At 39.9% G+C, this 18,746-nt stretch overlaps 1 protein-coding gene across 1 annotated transcript in view; it reads left to right on the forward strand.

The window, feature by feature from the left end:
- The first annotated feature begins 13,593 nt into the window (after positions 1-13,593).
- The window catches only part of tcf7 (transcription factor 7), a 72,472-nt gene continuing 67,319 nt past the window's right edge, over positions 13,594-18,746 (forward strand). Inside the window, exons 1-3 of the mRNA XM_085364655.1 lie at positions 13,594-14,053; positions 14,393-14,462; positions 15,948-16,054. Of these exons, the coding sequence (XP_085220781.1) occupies positions 13,871-14,053; positions 14,393-14,462; positions 15,948-16,054 (360 nt within the window). The 5' untranslated portion in view covers positions 13,594-13,870. The remainder of the gene's footprint in view (positions 14,054-14,392; positions 14,463-15,947; positions 16,055-18,746) is intronic.

Raw genomic sequence — 18,746 nt, forward strand, 5'->3', positions numbered from 1 at the left:
AGCCTAACTCCCTGCACCAGCAGCAGCAGCTGGCAGCGTGACCAGCACTGAATATCAGCACAGAGGTAATTTTTTAAAAGCTGGAGAAACCTGAAAGTCACACAGATCAAAATCTCAGTGTACATGTTGAAGTGAGGTGAGAGAAAGAAAGATATTTAGGATTAATGTACCAGTTCTTACTTTATAATATATTAACTGGTCCATTCATTTAACTGCAGAGGCAGATGAACTGTAATCCATATATGAGTTTATCTTGAAAGAGAACAGACTAAAATAAATAAATGTAGAAGAAACCAGCTTTCACAGGCTGTGCTCAGCTCGTATCCTGATGATAAACTTACAATGCATAAACTCACAGTTGGGTATTTCCCCTATTAGAGATTGGAGTTTCTCTTTATTATTCTTTTAATCGCACAATTCTTCATTTCTTGGAGCTGGTTTGTTGAGCTGGCTAGTATTTGTTTGTTAGTAAATTGTTACATTTCCTGATACTTTTAATACCACAGTTTGGTCCTGAGCAACAGGAAATACTAAAAGTTAACAGGCTGTCCACACAAACTACACGTGTGTCTGGATGCATTTACAGGCAGGTGAGCAGAAGGAGCACACAATCCACCATGAGTGAAACGAAGAAACATGCACTTATACGTACTCGCGCTGATCTTGGTCCAGCATCTCCTTTGATCTAACTTGACTTCTCAGAATGATTGTTCTCAGCAGCAACACTGATGTCCTGCTTTGTCTTTGAGAACATTGGTCACTGCAGGTCATTTATAAATGTATTCTCTATATATGGTGCTGATTTTAGTTTCCACTGACTTGCCACACCATTTTCACGTGGGTTATATATATATATATATATATATATATATATATATATATATATATATATATATATATATATATATATATATATATAGATCTATATAGATGTGTGTGTGTGTGTGTGTGTGTGTGTGTGTGTGTGTGTGTATATATATATATATATATGTATATGTGTGTGTGTGTGTTTGTACACTTATACTGTAATGTGCATAGCAAAAGTCGTTTTTAAAGAAAGTTTAAACACATGTGCAACCTGTCAGTCAGGCCTGAAAATAGGGTCCTCCAGGAACCATTCTTGAATTACAGGTTCTTCCAGTAACCTTTTACTCTACATTGAGCTCTCAGAGGTTCTTGAGGAATCCCAAGTGAGTAAGGGTCCTTAAATAACTCCAAGGAATAATAACACTTTTTGATTCTGTGATTCATTCACTGAAATATTTAAACTTTCTATATAACGTATTTTCATCCAGAACTTTACTCCTTTGTTGCATTTTCAGAGTTTTCATAGCTGAAGTTAAGAAAATATTAACACATACATATTCTGGGTAATCTGATCCTAAGAAAGCATTTTTCAGTATTCTAAAATATAAATTGTGAAAAACGATTTTAGAATCAACTCAACAAAATTAAGAAGTAAAGGAAAAGGTTTGTTTTTTTCCATCTTTAGCATTTCCAAGTATCAAACTCCTTCAAGGTCTCCTCAGGTATTCTGGGAATTTTAAAACTTCTTTTTTTTTTAAATAAAATCAATACGATTCTCTCTTTCCCTCACAGACACAAGTCGTTACTCAGCTTTTGTCTTCTCTTAAAGAAGTTGTTCACAAGTTAAAGTAAGTTTCCTCTGAGATAGAAATGGATAAAGGCACAAAAAGTGATTTACAAAATGAGCCTTGAGTTAAAAGAAGCTCAGACGACTCTACAAGCTGCTCGTCTTTAAGTCGAACAAGTTGGCAGAAGTCTTGAGTGTTTCCTTTTTGTTTCCATGGCAGCTGCCAGTTTGCTGAAGGGGGAAAACATGCCAGGATGTTTTTCTTTGTCTTGTACGACACTCCCTTCATTTGACCTTGGCTTTGGATGAGGCTGTTAGGGCACACTGTAGCACTTCGGAAATGTAGGAACATTGCAGAGTCTAAAGTCTAAAGTCTGGGATGGACTTTAAAAAGAAAAGTAATGAAACTAACAGTAAAAATACTGTTTGTAAAAAACAAAAAAGAAGGAGAAGAAGAAGAAGAAAGATGTCTATAGGAAAGAAAATGTGTCTGCATATTTATCCTCTTTATGCCTACATTTAAAATCAAAGAATTATTATTGTTATTTTATCTTCTCTTTTTAAAGTCTCTAAACCACCGTACAAACACAAGACACTTCACCTCGCAGCCATGGAGCATGACATCAATCCTTTGACGGGTTTCAACTCTGGCTTCTTTAAGTTGTAAGTCTTGTGATCCCAGTCCTGCAGAATCCTTCACATCTCCAAATATAAGTTTTTTCAGAGGGATGTAAAATGCCTTTTTTTTTTCAAGCATTCTTGTGCAGCAATGTTTTAATGAAAGGCAAATGCAACTTTTACTAAGCCTGACCCACATTTTCATCCTTTTATGTAACTTCCCCAGGGATGTCAACCCGTTATTTGGATATCGGGAAATAATGCACCTCGCCCATTGAAAGAAGAGGACATGAGACCTTCATCCTCTCACAGTCATCAGTCGTGCTCACCCTGAACATCCAGGATAGCTGTAGATTTTCTGGAATCATTCAAAGGGTGTATGTGGTCGTCTGTCACTTTATATATAAATGAATAGATAAATAGCAGTAGCCGAGGCTATGCCACTCATGCTAACATCTCCAACTTTAATAGTAACTCCCAACATATTATTACTCCCACCAGACAAAAACATAGACACCAATGTATAAACCTATTAAAAATAAGTAATACAGATGTTTCCGTTCTTTATTTTGGTACTTGCTACATAAAGGAACATTAATATGAAGATATTAACTCCTTTTTATATGGTAACATAAATATCAATAATAATGGGGCAGCGTGGTTTTAATTGGTCAGCACATACACATTAATGCCAAGTGAGAAAATGACAGTTATATCAGGTGATTTTTGCACAAGAGATCTTAAAATTGTGCTTTTTCTGCTTCCTTTTGTGTGTGTGTGTGCAGATGTGTAGTGCCTATGTTTACTGCTTCCATTGTGGATGTTTGTTAGTGAACATGCATGCATGAACTGCAGGTCCTTGATCTCCTGCATGGAGTGGCACGGAAACGCTCACACAAATACACGCACGCAGACACACAAAAGCTCACACACACACACCCACTCCCCAAACCTAAACAATGATCCATCATAGGAATCCACATCCTCCTCTGGGCCACATCAGTCCCTTTGCTGCGGAAAAACTGATCCCAGAATCGGCTGCTAACTGTCAACTGCAGGACTCTGAGCCGCCCACTCACCACTAGAAAGAGACCACTGTGGACGCACGCATTTAATAGGCCTGCCATCAGAGTAAATGGAGGCTTAGTTTGAGAGCGCTCTGATCTCTCTCTGGATTTGTGACGCTCCCCTTTTTTGGAAAAAAAAAAGAGAGAGAGAAGAAGAAGAAAAAGCCAGAGGGGAGAAAACACAATAGTGGATTTGTTGAGGCTGTAATTGTGATTTTAGTTTTAGTTTTGTTCCTTGTCATTGTAGGTGAATTGTCTGGCTTGTCGCAGCTGTCATCGAGGTTTGTGTGTGGTTTGTGCCTTTGCACTGTGTGTGTGTGCTTTCATGTAGGTCTCTGCTCTTTCCGCTGAACACATGCAGCCATTACAACTGGCTGCTGGCACACATTTACTGACTTTTGTTTCAAGTGGAGATACCACACTTTACCATTTGAAAAAGAAAAGAGAAAAAACACCTGCCTGCCGCCCGAAAATAAAATCAAGTGTTGTGAAATTTGATAAGATAAAGGTCAGCCTGCAAGTCGTAAATTGTTGCAAGTATTATATTATATTTGTTCATTTTGAGTGTGGAAACTGATGGATCCAGTGTGTGTGTGTGTGGCCATCATCATTAACCACCAGTACCCTTGAGCTGCCCACCACTTCAGCACTTCAGTACGAACATGGCCACCCACACTCCCTGCCCGGCACTGCCATTTATATCAAAGTCCATATAATGGCCCATCTGGGGAATCTGTATGGTTAACTCATCAGCGCCACCACAAGTGCTTCTCTGTGCCAGACACAAAGTGATTTTTTATTTTACCATTTTCCAGTCTCTTGGCAGCTAAGTCGACCAGTACGTAAAGGTGGACGCAGCGAAGATAAATGTTGAGATTTGGTTCACTGACTGTTTTAAACATGGTTTTCATGGGAGACTGCAAATGGAGAGTGGGTACGGAGCCGGCGAGTGAGTTTACACTAAAAGAATTATAAATCTGCTCTGACTTTACAGCTTTTTCCACGGCGCGTAGACTACAATTAAAGGAGCAAAGTGAATGAAAGAAGAGCAGCTGTTACTGTAAAAGTTGCGACAAAAATCGACCGTTTTTTAATAAAAATTTCTCTTCCACAAAGAATTTTTTTTTCTTTTGCACTAAAGCAAACAAAGCAGCTGAAGAGGAAAATACAAGAGCGATCGTCACCTTAAAAAAATTCTGTAAACCAATGTGGTCTTAGCACTGGAACCAAATGAGTGCAATCTTCTTTTTTTATATACATTCATTAGAGTCCTAAACCGACATGAGAAAACCAAGCTGATGCAATCAAAGGTACCCAAAAATGAAATTCAAAGAATCAGAAATTAAACTCGCCAAACATCTCTCACATCTACTTACGCCAAAGACGAGAGAACCAGCTGAATTGATTAGCACGAGGCCTGAAAAGACTTTATCAGTGTCCGGTTTCATGCAGGGCATTCTGACTCTTCCCGATGACTCTTCATCAGAGAGAGTCGGGCCTCTCTGCCTGTGGCAAACACACTAACCACTAATATCAGGTTGGCTCAGCAGAGGAGAACAACAGCACGGCCGCACTAACCAGGCAGCTGCAGCTTTCTGCATTACAATATGCTGCAAGAGGGATTAGCCACTCAACTAGGATAACAACAACAATACTAACAACAATAACACAAGAAATTATCATAATTACTCTCAGACCATGTTACACTATATTGTGACATCCGCTACCTTAGAAATGTGGCACACTGTATACAGTAATTGAAAGTCATAATAGTGGATCAATACTAAAGGTGATGCTTCACGTAAGGTTTTATTGAACATCAAACTTCTGAGGGTGATTTTTTTAAAGGGGGTTGGGCAGCTCTGTAGGCACATGGCAGTGCTTCGAGCTAAATGCTATTGCAGTTGGCACGCTAATATTTGCTACTGAAAACATTTAGAGGTGGGTAGAAATTTAGTTTTGTGAAAACAAAGTTTTCTGCAAGTTTGTCATCTTTTTTAATGAAATCTACTTTCATTCACTTTCTTCTTCTTCTTCTTCTTCTTCTTTCAGGTAGCCACAGCAGACTATCTGCCTCATCTCACATGTCCTGTCTTTCACACCGACTGTCGGTCACTGAAAAAACAAAACGTCAGCCACAAGGTGATGCTAAAGTAAAGGTCAAAAGATAACCAAAAGTCATAAAGTAAGCCATTCCCGGAGACCATGCTACACAATGTATATATAGCTTTTATTTTAACTCCAAAACAATTTCCAATCTTGATCTCAAGGTTGCTTACCACCAGTTGCAGCCCTGCAATAAAGATTGCTTATTGCAATATTACTACAAGGACCAAGCCTGGCTGTAGCTCGGTCCTACGCGGAGCTGTGCAGACCATAAGTTACATGTTGCAGCTGTGTACTTTCACCAGGGGGGCATTGTCAAAAACATGTGGGCTACTGTTGTTTGTGTTTATGCTGCCTGTTTTTGCTCCTTTAGCTCAGCACCTGCTACAGAGAACACAGAAGTCATAATGCACAAAGAGCTTCTTTGTGTCGAGGTGTCAGAAACAGTGGAAACTGTCCATTGCAACCACTTTGTGCTTTTCGCGCATGCTTTTTTTGATCTTTTACTACCTTTCCTGTTCAAGCATTCTTATCAACCAGTAAGCCACTGCCTTTTGGTCAAAGCGATGTTGGTTTTCTGGAGGACTGCACAGAAGTGTAGCTGAAGAGCTACCCAAATGCAAACAAGATCTTTAATTCCTCATTATGTGACAACGACTCTCTCCTTTCGCAAAAAGGACCTCACATACTGATCCGTGCAACCCCGAAGCATTGCCCCCTTCATCGTCTTCACGCACCAAATCTCACCAAACCTGGCCCCTCGTGGCACGTTTTGATGTTAGTAAATAATCTCATTCTGCCGTACGACTACCACAACCACCACATTTTCTACCCCGGGAGAACAAATTTCTTGAGTTTACGAGCCAAATCACTAACTCGTTTTGTGATTACTGAAATCAAACAGCAAATGGTGGGAACTGACATCACAACTCAAAACGTGCAAAGAGGTGGGGGGGGGGAAAGTTTGTTTCCATTCAACCAAGCTGTAGCTTTGTGGTTCATCAGCGTGTGAGCGTGTTTGCTGCCGGCTGATTCAAATCTAATACATCAAGCTTTAAATAGCAGGCACGTTGCCTCCACTCATGCAGATTGCACTCTTTTCAGCATTTTTTTTTTGAAAAAGGCACATGAGCACGTCTGGATGTGCGCACATGTGCATGTTTATGTCATCTTCTAAGTGTGTGCGTGTGCGTGTGTGTGTGTGTGGAACAAGGAGTGAATGGCTTGGCTCCACATCAAAGGCCCCTGCGAGTCTCTGCATTAACGAGGCCCTTTGTTTCCTGCCTTCCAGATTACAGCACGTCTCTCCCCGTGCTGCCAGTGTGTTTGGGTGTGCATGTATATGTGTGTGTGTGTTTGTGCGCTCATATGCCTATGTATGTGTGTGAGTGTGCTGAGGGCACAGTAACCTGAAGACCAAAGGCCAAAGACGGATCCTCCCTCCTCATTTTCTTCGTCTAGTGTAATCAAAATGAAGGAAAAACAAAGGTGACTGCAATTTCTTTTTGCCTAAAATCGGCTTGATAAATTCGAAAAGTTAAGAACTTATATTCAAAAGCTGTGATATTTGTCACGTTTTCCTGAATTTTTGTATATTTTGCAATAAGTTTTTGCAATAATTGTTTTGTGACAATAAATTACAGCACAAAAAAGTTCCTTCAAAGCAGAAAACGTGGAAAATATCAAATCAAAATTCAACTTAAATTAAAGAGCAATGATGAGCAAATGATGACACTTTTCCTTATTTGGGATAAATCATATGTTGAAGCTGTCATGATTCATGTTTGAATAAAATAGCTGCGTGTTTGGAGACGTGTTGGAAGGACTGTAAAAGCGCGGTGCGTCGTTAACTCGAAGAACTGAAACAGTCAACACGCTTTTCAGCAAGACACAAGCGACTTGTCGTGGAATACGTTTCAAAACTAAACTTCCATCTCCCTGCCTCTTGCTTCAAAACCTGAAGCCTCAACCTTCCCTCACCACACACTCTGACAAACCTTGAGGTGTGTGTATGCGTGTTTGTGTGTGTGTGTGTGGTGACATGGGGCGACGCAGAAGCTCTTCTGCTGCTATTTCCAGCCACTATCAGACCCGTTTTGTATGAGCTGGGGCATGATTTGTTGATGCACGTCTTTAAAAAGTTCAGAGCTGTTCCAACCACAGCTCGCTTGTTCTTTCCTCTGAGAACTGGAGGAGAAGAGAGCCAACTGCTTGCACGCCGGCATGAATGTTTCGTTGAGGCAGAGATGTACGTGATTCAAAACAACGCGTAATATCAGATAGCACCAAAGAACGAGGTTGTTTATCATCTGCTGCAAAAAAAAAAGCTTTTTTAAAGCGCCTTTAATCGAGATAAGCATAATTAATGAATTGGTAATTTAGCTCCAGATTATTCAATAAAAATGCAATTTATTAACCGTGCCTCTATCTTTATGTATCTGCAGATGTTGTTGCTCAGCATAAGCTCTTATTTTAGATTTTGCTCTGGACTAAAAGTTAAAAATAAAACACTTGAATCTTTGTCCAATGATCCTCAGCAATGTGTTTTCAAAGCTCTTTTTTCCACCCTTCCACTGTTTATGTTTGTTGATTTCCAGACAAGATTTTACCCCACCCCACTCCCCAAAAGCCCCACACAGATCTGTGATATCAACTCATAAATGTTTGATAAGGAGTTAACGAAGAGGTAAAGAGACTGCATTCTGCTAAATCAAAAGAGACAGACACATTCAAATCAGCAAACACTTAGCAAACTAGAACTCGAGTGAGCTTCGTTAGCTGCCACTCTATATCAAGTCGCTTCTCCTCTTCTTCTTTTTTCCGTCTTCTGCTTGTTTTGCTGATCCTGTATCCTCCCTTTACAGCACACTCTCACAGACACATGGGAGCTGAAAGCAGGTCTTTATCACAGGGCCAGTGAGTAGTGTCAGGTGGTAAGGTGCGGGATGACTTCGATTTGGTAGCTGATGAAGGAAAATACTGAACCTTTGCCCACCTGTTTTCTTCTTCGCTCTCAGTCTTATCATCTTTGTTTGATGCTGGCGTCGGTAACCTTTATTCTTGGTGGTGCTTCTGCTCTTACTCATGTAGCTACCTTTGAGTGTAACAACTTTCTAAATAAGTGTTTCAAATTCTGAAATGATTTAGAGGTTTTTTGTTTTGCTTTTTTGCTTTTTGCAACCTCCTACAGATATTAAACCCACCTTCACAAGAGCCACGCAACATCCTGTGAGTGCACCACTTAAGACGAGCTCTTTGTTTAAAGACGATTCACTGGTATCTCTAGATTTTTAAAGCGCTTTGAAAGGCGTGCTTCGTCTGGATGTCTGCATGCAGCCCAAACATAACTCTTTACTTCCTGTAGTGTGGTGGTTATCATGTTCTAGCTAATATTTAGAAACAATTAAGCATAAATCAGTTATACTTTTATTTACCATTCCAGTCAATTAGTTCACTGTTTTATAGCCAAAACTGAGGCACAAAATGAAACCGTTGTAAAGATTTGTTGAGGTTCTACGTTGCTGGCTGGATGCTGCCTGGAAGGACATGGTTTTGATTGTAGGAAAACTACCAATAAAAAAGCACACAAGTGGTTCCAGTTAAGAGCCATTCGCTTGGATGTGGCTTAACCCCAATGAAAGGACATGATTTAATTACTCTGCAGCTTTAATGCGCCTGGTGTTTCTTTAGAAAGCACAGTGTATAATCTTTTTTGAACCAACTGTGATTCATCTTTGAAGAAAAAAAAAAGAAACATGTTAAAGAAAGAACTTTTCCACCACCAATGATTAGGCAATGGAAAGGGGCTTGCTGAAGTGATCATCTTGTGTTAAATGGGCTCTTTACACACTGACGGTGGGGTTGAAGTTTGCGCTATTAGGCTCTCCATTCAGGGGCCGAGGATAAGATGTAATCCTGGTTTTTGCACTGTATCGCAGATGATCCTGATCGTTAATGGGGTTTACTGCACCACAGTTATTCAGTTATCTAGTAAGGAAAAAGGGAAAAAATCGTGTTTTTAGCTCTTCTCCATGTTGGTGTTCTTCATTAAAAAAGAATTCCCCTTTTGCTACATGACTTATTTCATGTTTCTACACTTTACACTTTGTTGCACACAAACATAAAGCTCTTTTTATCAAACGCTCCTCCTTTATCAATGCTGGTCTTATTCAAATGCAGAGCTTGTACTGTATCTGTGCCTGTGTGTGAAAAGCATGTCTTGTGGGGTCGCTGCAGCTACGCAAGCTTGTGTTTTGTGTGTGGGCTGCTTATCGTTTCTATCTGCTCAAGTTTCCTTTTTTGGCCTTTCCTGTCAACAGTTATTGTCTGATGTCACAGACGACACTCATTAGAGTTAGAGATAAAAAGATGATGAGAAAGGATGCACGGGGTGTGTGTGAGCATCAAACCTCTGAACTGATAAGGCAGGGTGATGTGAACTTAAAATATGACTCTGATCTGACAAGAATAATCAAACTGCTCATAGCAAAAAGAAAGAGAGAGTCTGTCTGCTCGTGTGTGTGTGTGTGTGTGTGTGTGTCTGTGTGTGTAACAGAGAAAGGCGTAGATATAAAAAGAGAAAAGGTGTTTGTAGGTCAGAGACCCTGAGAGTATTTCAAGAGCTCGTGTAGAGAAAATTTGCTCATCTCTGGTTCTTCTGTTGTTATCAGACAATCAGACAGGCTGACTGCATCCTTTAGCCTCAGGTGAACCTGAGAACCCATGAATGTGCGTAACTATCAGCGCAGATATTCAAGGGAACTGCGTTTGAGATCAGAGCACGGCGAGCTCACGAGGCAGCGTGGCCCACGCAGGAGAGGTGCTGGCCTCTCTGGAAAAACAGCTGTCTATATTTAATCAAGGCGAATAAACAAGGAGTTTAAACAACTCATTTATAATTTAGATTTGCATACATTAACACTGCTCATTTTAATCTTTTTATTAATATGCATCAACGATATTGTATAAATATGCAGTTTTATGCAAATACCGGGCCCATTTTCTGTTTGTATTTAATTTTGTTTCCCAGCTGTGGATCATCATTTTCATTCAAGGCAACCGACTCAGATTAAGTCAAATATTAAGTCACAGCATGGGAGTGTATAAATATTTCTCAATTAAAAACTCTGAAGACCAGCTATGCTACTGTATCAGCATAAAAAATGCATTGGCATTGGGAGGAAAATAGGGGGAGGCAAGTTACGAGTTTGATAAGACATCAGAACTTTGAGTCTACATCTTTGAACTATGTTTTTTTTTTCCTTGTTTCCCTCCTCAAATCAAGTAGTTGCAATAGCTAGCACTTTTCGCTGTTACAAGATCTGGGGGATGTAAGGACCAGCCGTGCCTCTGTTATTGATGAGCAAGCCGTGCCTTCTGATGTTTTTCACAGAATGTCCTAGATTTTGCTGCTTCTTGCCTGAGCTGCCACTTTTCTTTTGATGCAAATGAGGAGTTTTGTTCCAAAATGTGAAAACTACCAACTGAACAGTGTGACAGCAGCTGCTACAAAAGGGCTGCTGAGACAGTGCAAAGCTCACAATGCATAATTACCAAAGTTATTAACTAGCTTGATGATAACATCCCAGAAGTACGCTAATAACAATATACCAGCCACATCTTTGACATGTTGAACAATTGAGATATGTGTTACATTTATTGTGAGGTTTGAAATATGGTGGGTAAGGAAGGAAAAAGCCGAATTGAATCCCTTGACAAGGTCCATATTTTATTTGAACCAATCACAAGGAAGAGAAGTTGCAACTGTCAGCAAAAGCAACAAGACAAAAATGCTTTAAGCTGCCATCTTTTTTTTTTCAAATGTGCTTTTTATGTTTTGTGTGTTAATCAGCATCAGTTTTATGAGGTAAACAAAACGATGACTGCTGTAAGAACGGAGCCAGTTTTCAGCCCTTGAGTTTAATGCTGAAGACCAGACCGCTTTTTTTTAGGAGAATAAGATAAATAGAGTTCAGCTCTTACTATCCTGTAGTTTTTATTGGCATGCTCCCTGTTGGTCTCTTGAGCAACATCGACATCTGTTTGCGGCTGCTGTTGCCTCTCTGCTCACTGTCTCTGTCGCTTCTCACAGTGTCATCTGTGCTGAGTGTTGCTGAAAGTTCTAAAAAAATATATGATAGGGCCAGATAGACACTTTAATTTTACGCGAACAGTCATCGGAGCAGCTATTGAATACACAACACATGCACAGTGACTTAACATGAAATGTTTTGTACATGCAGACCTGATTTGACTGTTATTCACTGATCTCATTTAATTTACTTATAGACTTCTGTTTTCTTTGAAGCTACGATATAAAGATCCAAATCCATTTATCAGTGTTCGTTTAATTTCTTTGTAAATACAAGGCTTGCATTATTTGTATATTTTACTCCATATTCAGGTCATGCTTAAAACATCTTTGTTTTTCTGCTTTCTTGTATTTTATTACTTCTTTAACTTACCGTGAAGTATGTTCCAAAGTTCTGTGTTATATTATATTTCTTATAAAAATATCTGTTGCTAGTTTATAGGTTACTTTAAAAGCAGATTAACTAATGAAATGATTGTCATATTTTGTTTATGGCACATATTCTGTGACAGTGGCAGATGCTCACATAACATGGCTGAAGTTGCAGTGAACTACTTATACTTATACTCTTGATTTCCAGATCTGTTACGAAGCATCAACATTTGTATTATTTTATTGAAACTTTTAAGGATAGAATTTATAAGCAGTAACAATGACCTATGACCTATTACGATTTTTCCTTATTTTTGTTGCTGTTGGAATGATAGATGTTCATATTAAACATGAACAAATTTTAAATAATGACTGTATGGGCAAAAATTTCAGATTTCATGCAGCTCTAAATGCTCTGTTTCTGACTGATTTTTTTATTCTTGGCTCTGTGTGATGTCATTAAAAGCAGATGTCCTTATATGGTTATTTCAAGTGCACAGCGCTAGCTGTAAGAACCACAGCACCACCCACATGCCATTCAAATCTTCCATTTATAAGGGGCTGCCAATAAGAAGAAAGCTACTTTCCTTTCTTGTTATTTTTTATTTTATTTTTTGGCATTGGATGAGTTGAGGGGCTTCACCATAGGTCAGTTTAAGACAATACGGTTTATTTTGAATTAAAATTATCTAAAGTTACTCCAAAAGAGTCCAAGAGCAAAAAGTAACCATACTAAAACCCACAGCTCTCGTTTATAAATAAATATGTAAATATAATCTAAGTACAATGTAAGCATATAAAGGAATATGTAAAAGCCTATGTAGATGGAAATTAATATTCTATGGCTCAGGTCAAGCCAAAAATCATTTCCTCAAGTTTGGATAATATTTTTTTTAGCTCTCTCAAAGTGCATAAATTGGCTTTGAACCAGTAGGTTAAGAAAAGAAAACTGAGATTCTGTGTGAGCTTTATAGTAGCATTATATCTAAGCACTACATGAATGAGTTAGTGATTATGATTTAAATATCAAAAACAGGAATTCTAGAGTGAAATTTTTTTAAAAGTAGTAAAAAAGACTTTAGATACAGCTACTTTAAAATATAAACAGTGCTGAAGAAAGTATTTGATTATTTTGCTACAATGAAAGTAACAGTATTAGACTATAAATGTACTCCATTAAAAGTAAAAGTCTTTCATTTTAAATGTTACTTACATAAAGTAGCATTACTGAAATGTATTCAAAGTATCAAAAGCATTAATTAAAAAGAAATTACTACAATACAATATAGCTTATATAACCGGATTATTGCTAATAATTGCAATGTAAATAAAGTTAATAAATATAATAGATAAATATATATATATATTTATATTATTACATATATTTTTATATTAAATAGTAAAAACCGTATCTACAGCTAAGTCTGATAAGTTGCATCAAGTGCAAAGCAGCAGTGTGTATTTTACTACACTGATTCAGTGTACGTAAATACACCGCACTGGCGGAATTCATGACGAAAAAGTTGCAGAAGCGCAACAAAACTGATCTCCCAGCTGAGCCTGAAGTTTAGGTGGCAGCCGTGGGATCGTGGAAGGTGTAAAGTCGCCCCTGGAAGTCATGAATAACGTCTGTTCGCCTGAGCTGGGAGAGGTGATGTCTCTTTAAGAAGCTCAGCCCTCTGCCGAAACAATTGTACAACCCCCCAACAAGTCATCGGGCCTGTCAATCATCCGGTCGGCGCCCTTTGATGTCGGACTCCTCGCCTTGTCTTGGGCTCAAATGAGCTGTTTGCTGCTGTAGGGAAACATTAGTCTTCTACCAACCAACCAGCCGGGGGACGCCACATCTCAACTTTTTTCTGTATGCGGTGGGGGTTTCTGTACTTCGGAGGCGCCCCAGACTGAGGAGATTTTAACAGAGAAGTCCCGCTGAATCTTTTTCTTTCTACTTTTTTATTTTTATTTTTTGTCAGTATCATTTTTTAAACGTGTATAACATCGAAGAGGAGGGGGGAAGTAGACATGCCTCAGCTTAGCAGCGGCGGCGGGGACGACCTGGGAGCCAATGATGAGATGATATCGTTTAAGGACGAAGGAGAGCAAGAGGAGAAAATCCAAGAAAACGCGTTCACGGAGAGAGACCTGGCCGACCTCAAGTCCTCTCTGGTGAACGAGTCGGAAATAAATCAAAGTCCGAACGCAGCGGTAGGTGTCACGGAGTGTGACTGTGTGTGAAAGGCAGAGGGAGAAAGTGTGTGTGGAAAGCTTGTTTTATTTTACGCGCTGCTGAGAAGCTTTGAATGAAACCAACTCGCGCAGTCAGCTTGCCTCCAGGGTTATAGTAGTTAAAAAAAGAAGAGGGGGTGGTGGTGGTGGTGGTGGTGGTGGTGGTACGGGTCTACTACAGAACGAGAGCAAAACTGAATTGCACTTATTAGCGTGATAAAGTCAATGTAAAGTTACTCTTGTTTGGCAGCGGTTTGTGGCGCTTTCGTGACTTTTTCGGGTAATTCTCACTCGGTGTTTGTTTACGATCCCTTCCAGGCGGTCAGACGGGGGCAGCAGGGCGAGCAGAGGGGCTTCCCAGACAAACACCGGGAGCATCTCGACGTTGGTAAGCAGAAAATACAAATTTAAAAAAACTTGGGAAAACAAACAAACAAACCAAAAAAAACATGAACATGCTCACTCTCATCCCTATGAGCAGTCAAGTACTGTGTAAGAAAGCGGTAAAAACCACCCACTGTGTCAAAGCAATGAGTTATTTTGGTCACGGGCGCACGTGCTGCTGCATTAAAACTTCAAAGAAGCACCGCTCAGGTGTACACTGCAAAACAAAACAAAAAAAATAGATGGCCATCCTGTCTTCAGCTCTTTAGTTTATCTCTAAGATCTATAGCTTGCTGGGGAGATTTCCTCTGCTGCTCAGTCAAATTAGCAGAGCTCAGCAGAGATGCAAGCAGACTAGCTATCTTTAAAAAAGTGGAACCCTCTTGGCCTTAAATTGTCATTAAGCTTAGGTAAAGGCACTGGTGTGAAGGGCAAAGCAATTTCTCAGTAGCTGTAAAAATTGCTAGTGCCTTTCATTTTAATTCACTATGTTTTAAGCTTACTTATCTAGTGATCTTTTATAAGATTTTGCCAAAAAACCAAGGTCAGCCTTCCTTTTTCTTCAAACCTACCACCCAAAAAGATAGAGGGGAAAAAAAAAAAGCAAATTCCCCTAACTACGCCAGGGCGCATTTAGACAACATATACAAAACAGCTTTAATTATAGGTATCACTGTTGTGTGTACTCATCTCTGAAAGGAAGAATGCTCTCACCTTGTGATCCTTTGATCAAAAAAAGAAAAAAATCCTCATCAAATGTGGATTTGCGGTTTTTAAAAACTGGTCTATTTGATGGTCCTCGAGAAAAAGTGAAACCCGCAGAAATCAGAAAAAACAGTTCCGCCCTGAGGGATGCTGATTGCCCTCAGATTCTGTCACTCAGGTTCTGGCCACGTTAAAAGTTTTGTCACCTTCGCAAGAAAGCTCAGCACTCACGAGGGAAGCCAGTTGTGTTTTGTGTGTGTGTATGCGTGTGTGTGTTTCTATGCAGGTATAACCTAGTCGTATCTGACCTCCACATAGGCCTCTCGTGCTTAATATGGGTGGTGGTAAGAAATAAATTAACACATAGGCTACAGAAGTTCACGCCTCTAAGACTATGTGGTGGTTGTAACGCTTTTGTCTCCAGTATTGTTGCTTCTGCTCATTCACGGATGTAAAGTGTAGTAACTAGAATGCCTGTAAATAGCTGAGCTGCTTTATATGCACGTTTACCTTCTTTTTCTTTTGACGTTAACACCTTAGCAGCATTGTGTGAGTAAGTATCAGGTTTGATTTTTATTTTAATCCTCACATCCAGCATTTGCACCCACAGCTTTACCTTTATTGTTGTTTATTTTTTTCTTTTCCCCCAAGCTGTCATGATTTTTATTGTAAATTAAATACATTATTAAATGATAACTATTGAGATTTAGACAGCAAATCAAAAGAGTTTGGAAAAATTAGGCAACAAAGGTGACAGCTTCTAATTGTTTGCTTTTCCTGTCAGTGTCGAAGCAGCAAGATGGAGGTATGTACAAGTCGCCGGGATATCCAGGGTACCCGTTCCTGATGCTGCCAGACCCCTACCTCCCCAACAGCTCCGTTTCTCCATCTGTAAGTCCACTTCTCATTGAATCCTTCTGCTGGCTATGGTTCTCCTCTTAGCACCTGATGATATTCTGTGCTCCTGAGGACTCCTTAAGGTGCAAGTTTTTGCGCCTCAGCTTGTCTTTGTATTATTTAGTATCAAGTCCAGACTGTGAACACACAGTGCTGAGCCCCAGAAGAGAAATCCAGTGTTTTGTAGTCGGGGAGAATAAAAGGAACGCACACTCGTAGATGGAGATATCGAGCCTGGTGTCCTCTGAGTGATTTTATTTTTTAATTTTTAATTTTTTTGGGCTGGTGCAAAGACGTCCTCAGTAGTCTCAGTTCGAGAGAAAAGAGATGCAAAGCGGTGGAGAATTTACTCGACTTTTTGTGCATAAAAGCATAAAACATTTCTTCTTGGTATTTTCTGTTTCATAATTCATAATTTCTATTTTTTATGTGCATGCAGTTTTGAGAATTAGGAAAGTTCCCCTCACATCAGCCTAAATTTCAGTGATGTTTTCCCCTTTTAGATGCAATTAGCATATTGTGGCTCAGCTATAACCCCCTAAAACATTATACAGAATTTTAATGCTGCGTCTCTTATTTAGAGGGGTTTAAACTACCAGCTTTATATATTTTTTGGAGAGGGGGGGTCTCTTTCACATTACAAAGCAGAATCAGTCAGCTTATGTTGCACTAGGTTTTAGATTCAGAAGAGACAACATGAGTCTCTGTCAGACTGAAGATGAATGGCACATCACTGCAGATCTCTCTCAAACTTTACACATGCTCTGATTTGGCTTTGAACTGTGCTGCTAACTCCCCCCACACCCCATCCCCAAGGCTCACACCATCCCTAACTGCCTTATAAAATAAAGCTGCATTTAAAACACAGCGGAATAAAATCAAAGTGCCGCAGCCTCATGAGGCAAAGCAAAAAAAAAAAACAGGAAAAAAAAGCTTGTTTTTGTTTACGCCGTTGCTGAAGTTGGAATTTGATTGATGTCGTCATCGCGAACCATTTCACGTGACGTTTTCCCATCTGTTTGTACCCCGGGTGAATGACAAGAGGTTTATTGCACAGCCTTAATAGCAGTTCTAAGTGTTAAAACCGCTAAAACAAACATCAGAACGACTCGTGGAAAGATTTCAAGTATGCAGTATTGCTCACCCAGCCAGACAGCCCTTAAAGAATTCATCATAAAAAAAAATCCCTTCGAGTCACCCGTTAAGAACCAATATCCATGGATAGGCTGAGTAATTGCGCCGAACGTGAACGGTTGTGCCTAATTCATTTTTCACGTGCTGCGTAATCCTGTTGCCTGAATTAACCCCCTGCTCTAGCAGACAAGACGTTGCTAAACAGCATAGATGCCTGTTTGTGAGATGACATGTGCTGTAGGCTGATTTCACGTGAGAGCATAGTGAATAAGGAATATGCTGATTTATGGCTGGAAAATGTGATTTTCTAATGGCACCTTGGAGCTTCTTAAGAGTGTTTCAAGACGCCGTCAGTGTCCAGGTCAGGGCCCGTTGGCTGGTCATGGGAGACTTTAATAGGGTCTGTGATTTTTCAGAATAAAAGCGGACAGTTACCTTCATTTTCCATGGTTTTTTAAATGAAACTAAAATTTAAAATTGTAGTCTGTGGGGAAAATACATAGTAGGAGAGTGGCTTCTTTTCTCCGCCACAGCTATAAAGAAAAACATATAATGGATCTAAATGCATCTGTAAAGTAAAGACGGGTTATACTGTTCATACATGTGATTTGGCTACACAGTGCCTTTTCACTTTAGTTTTATATATGCTCCTTTCAGGCTTGCTAGAAAAAAAATACAGGGTGAAAACTTTTGTTTTACTGTTTATTTCTTTTTATGTTCTTGTATAGAATACATCCTTGACCTGCTAGCTCCATTTAATTGTGCTGTTTTGCACATAAAGCAAAGCCTTTGCTTGGAAGAGAAGCACTTGTAGGTACAGCAGCGTCTCCTTGGAAATCACATTTCATTTTCAGAGTCTTTATTCAGTAACCAGTTACATTCTGAGAATACGACTGAATGAACTACGAGTCTTAGTGAGCATGCTTGTTGTTTCCTCAAACGTCTTTATACTCGAAGCTGCATAACACAGCACATCCGGCATCGTGACAAACATTGTGAAGAAGTGGAGACAAACGTGGTGTCTTCCACCTTCTTCTCTTCTCTTCTCTTCTCTTCTCTTCTCTTCTCTTCTCTTCTCTTCTCTTCTCTTCTCCAACCTCAGAAGCCTCTCATAGATTGTTCTCGTTGGGGGTGGGATTGGCGAGTTGGGTAGAGTGAGGGGGGGTAAAGGGGTACCGGTGGTGGCGGCGGTGGTGGTGGCATGATAAAGAGCACTTTCTTCCCCCCCCCCGTGTGTCTTCGAGACTCCACACAATGCTCACTTGTTGCTGCTTCCCTTGTAATTAGCCCGCTGGTTGTGAGGCGGTAGCGGGGTATCAGGCCCTGTCTAACCTGCCACTTGAAAGGGGCTGAGAGTAGTGGTTTAGCGGGTGAGGTGGGGGGGGGGTGATGATTATGGATGGCAGAGCTGGATCAGAAGTTCAAGGTCAGGGTGACTGACAGAAAAAAGAGCTGTTTGTGGTTTTCCCGTTATTGTGATGTTGACATGGGACATTTCTGTGTGCGTGTGTCCATGTCTCACTGCTGGCCTGTCTTGTCCTGGAGCTATGAC

Source organism: Diplotaxodon limnothrissa, linkage group LG10 (genome assembly GCF_057381915.1).
Source record: "Diplotaxodon limnothrissa isolate DT_005_m linkage group LG10, D_limnothrissa_male_GT1.1, whole genome shotgun sequence".
NCBI classification, from domain to species: domain Eukaryota; kingdom Metazoa; phylum Chordata; class Actinopteri; order Cichliformes; family Cichlidae; genus Diplotaxodon; species Diplotaxodon limnothrissa.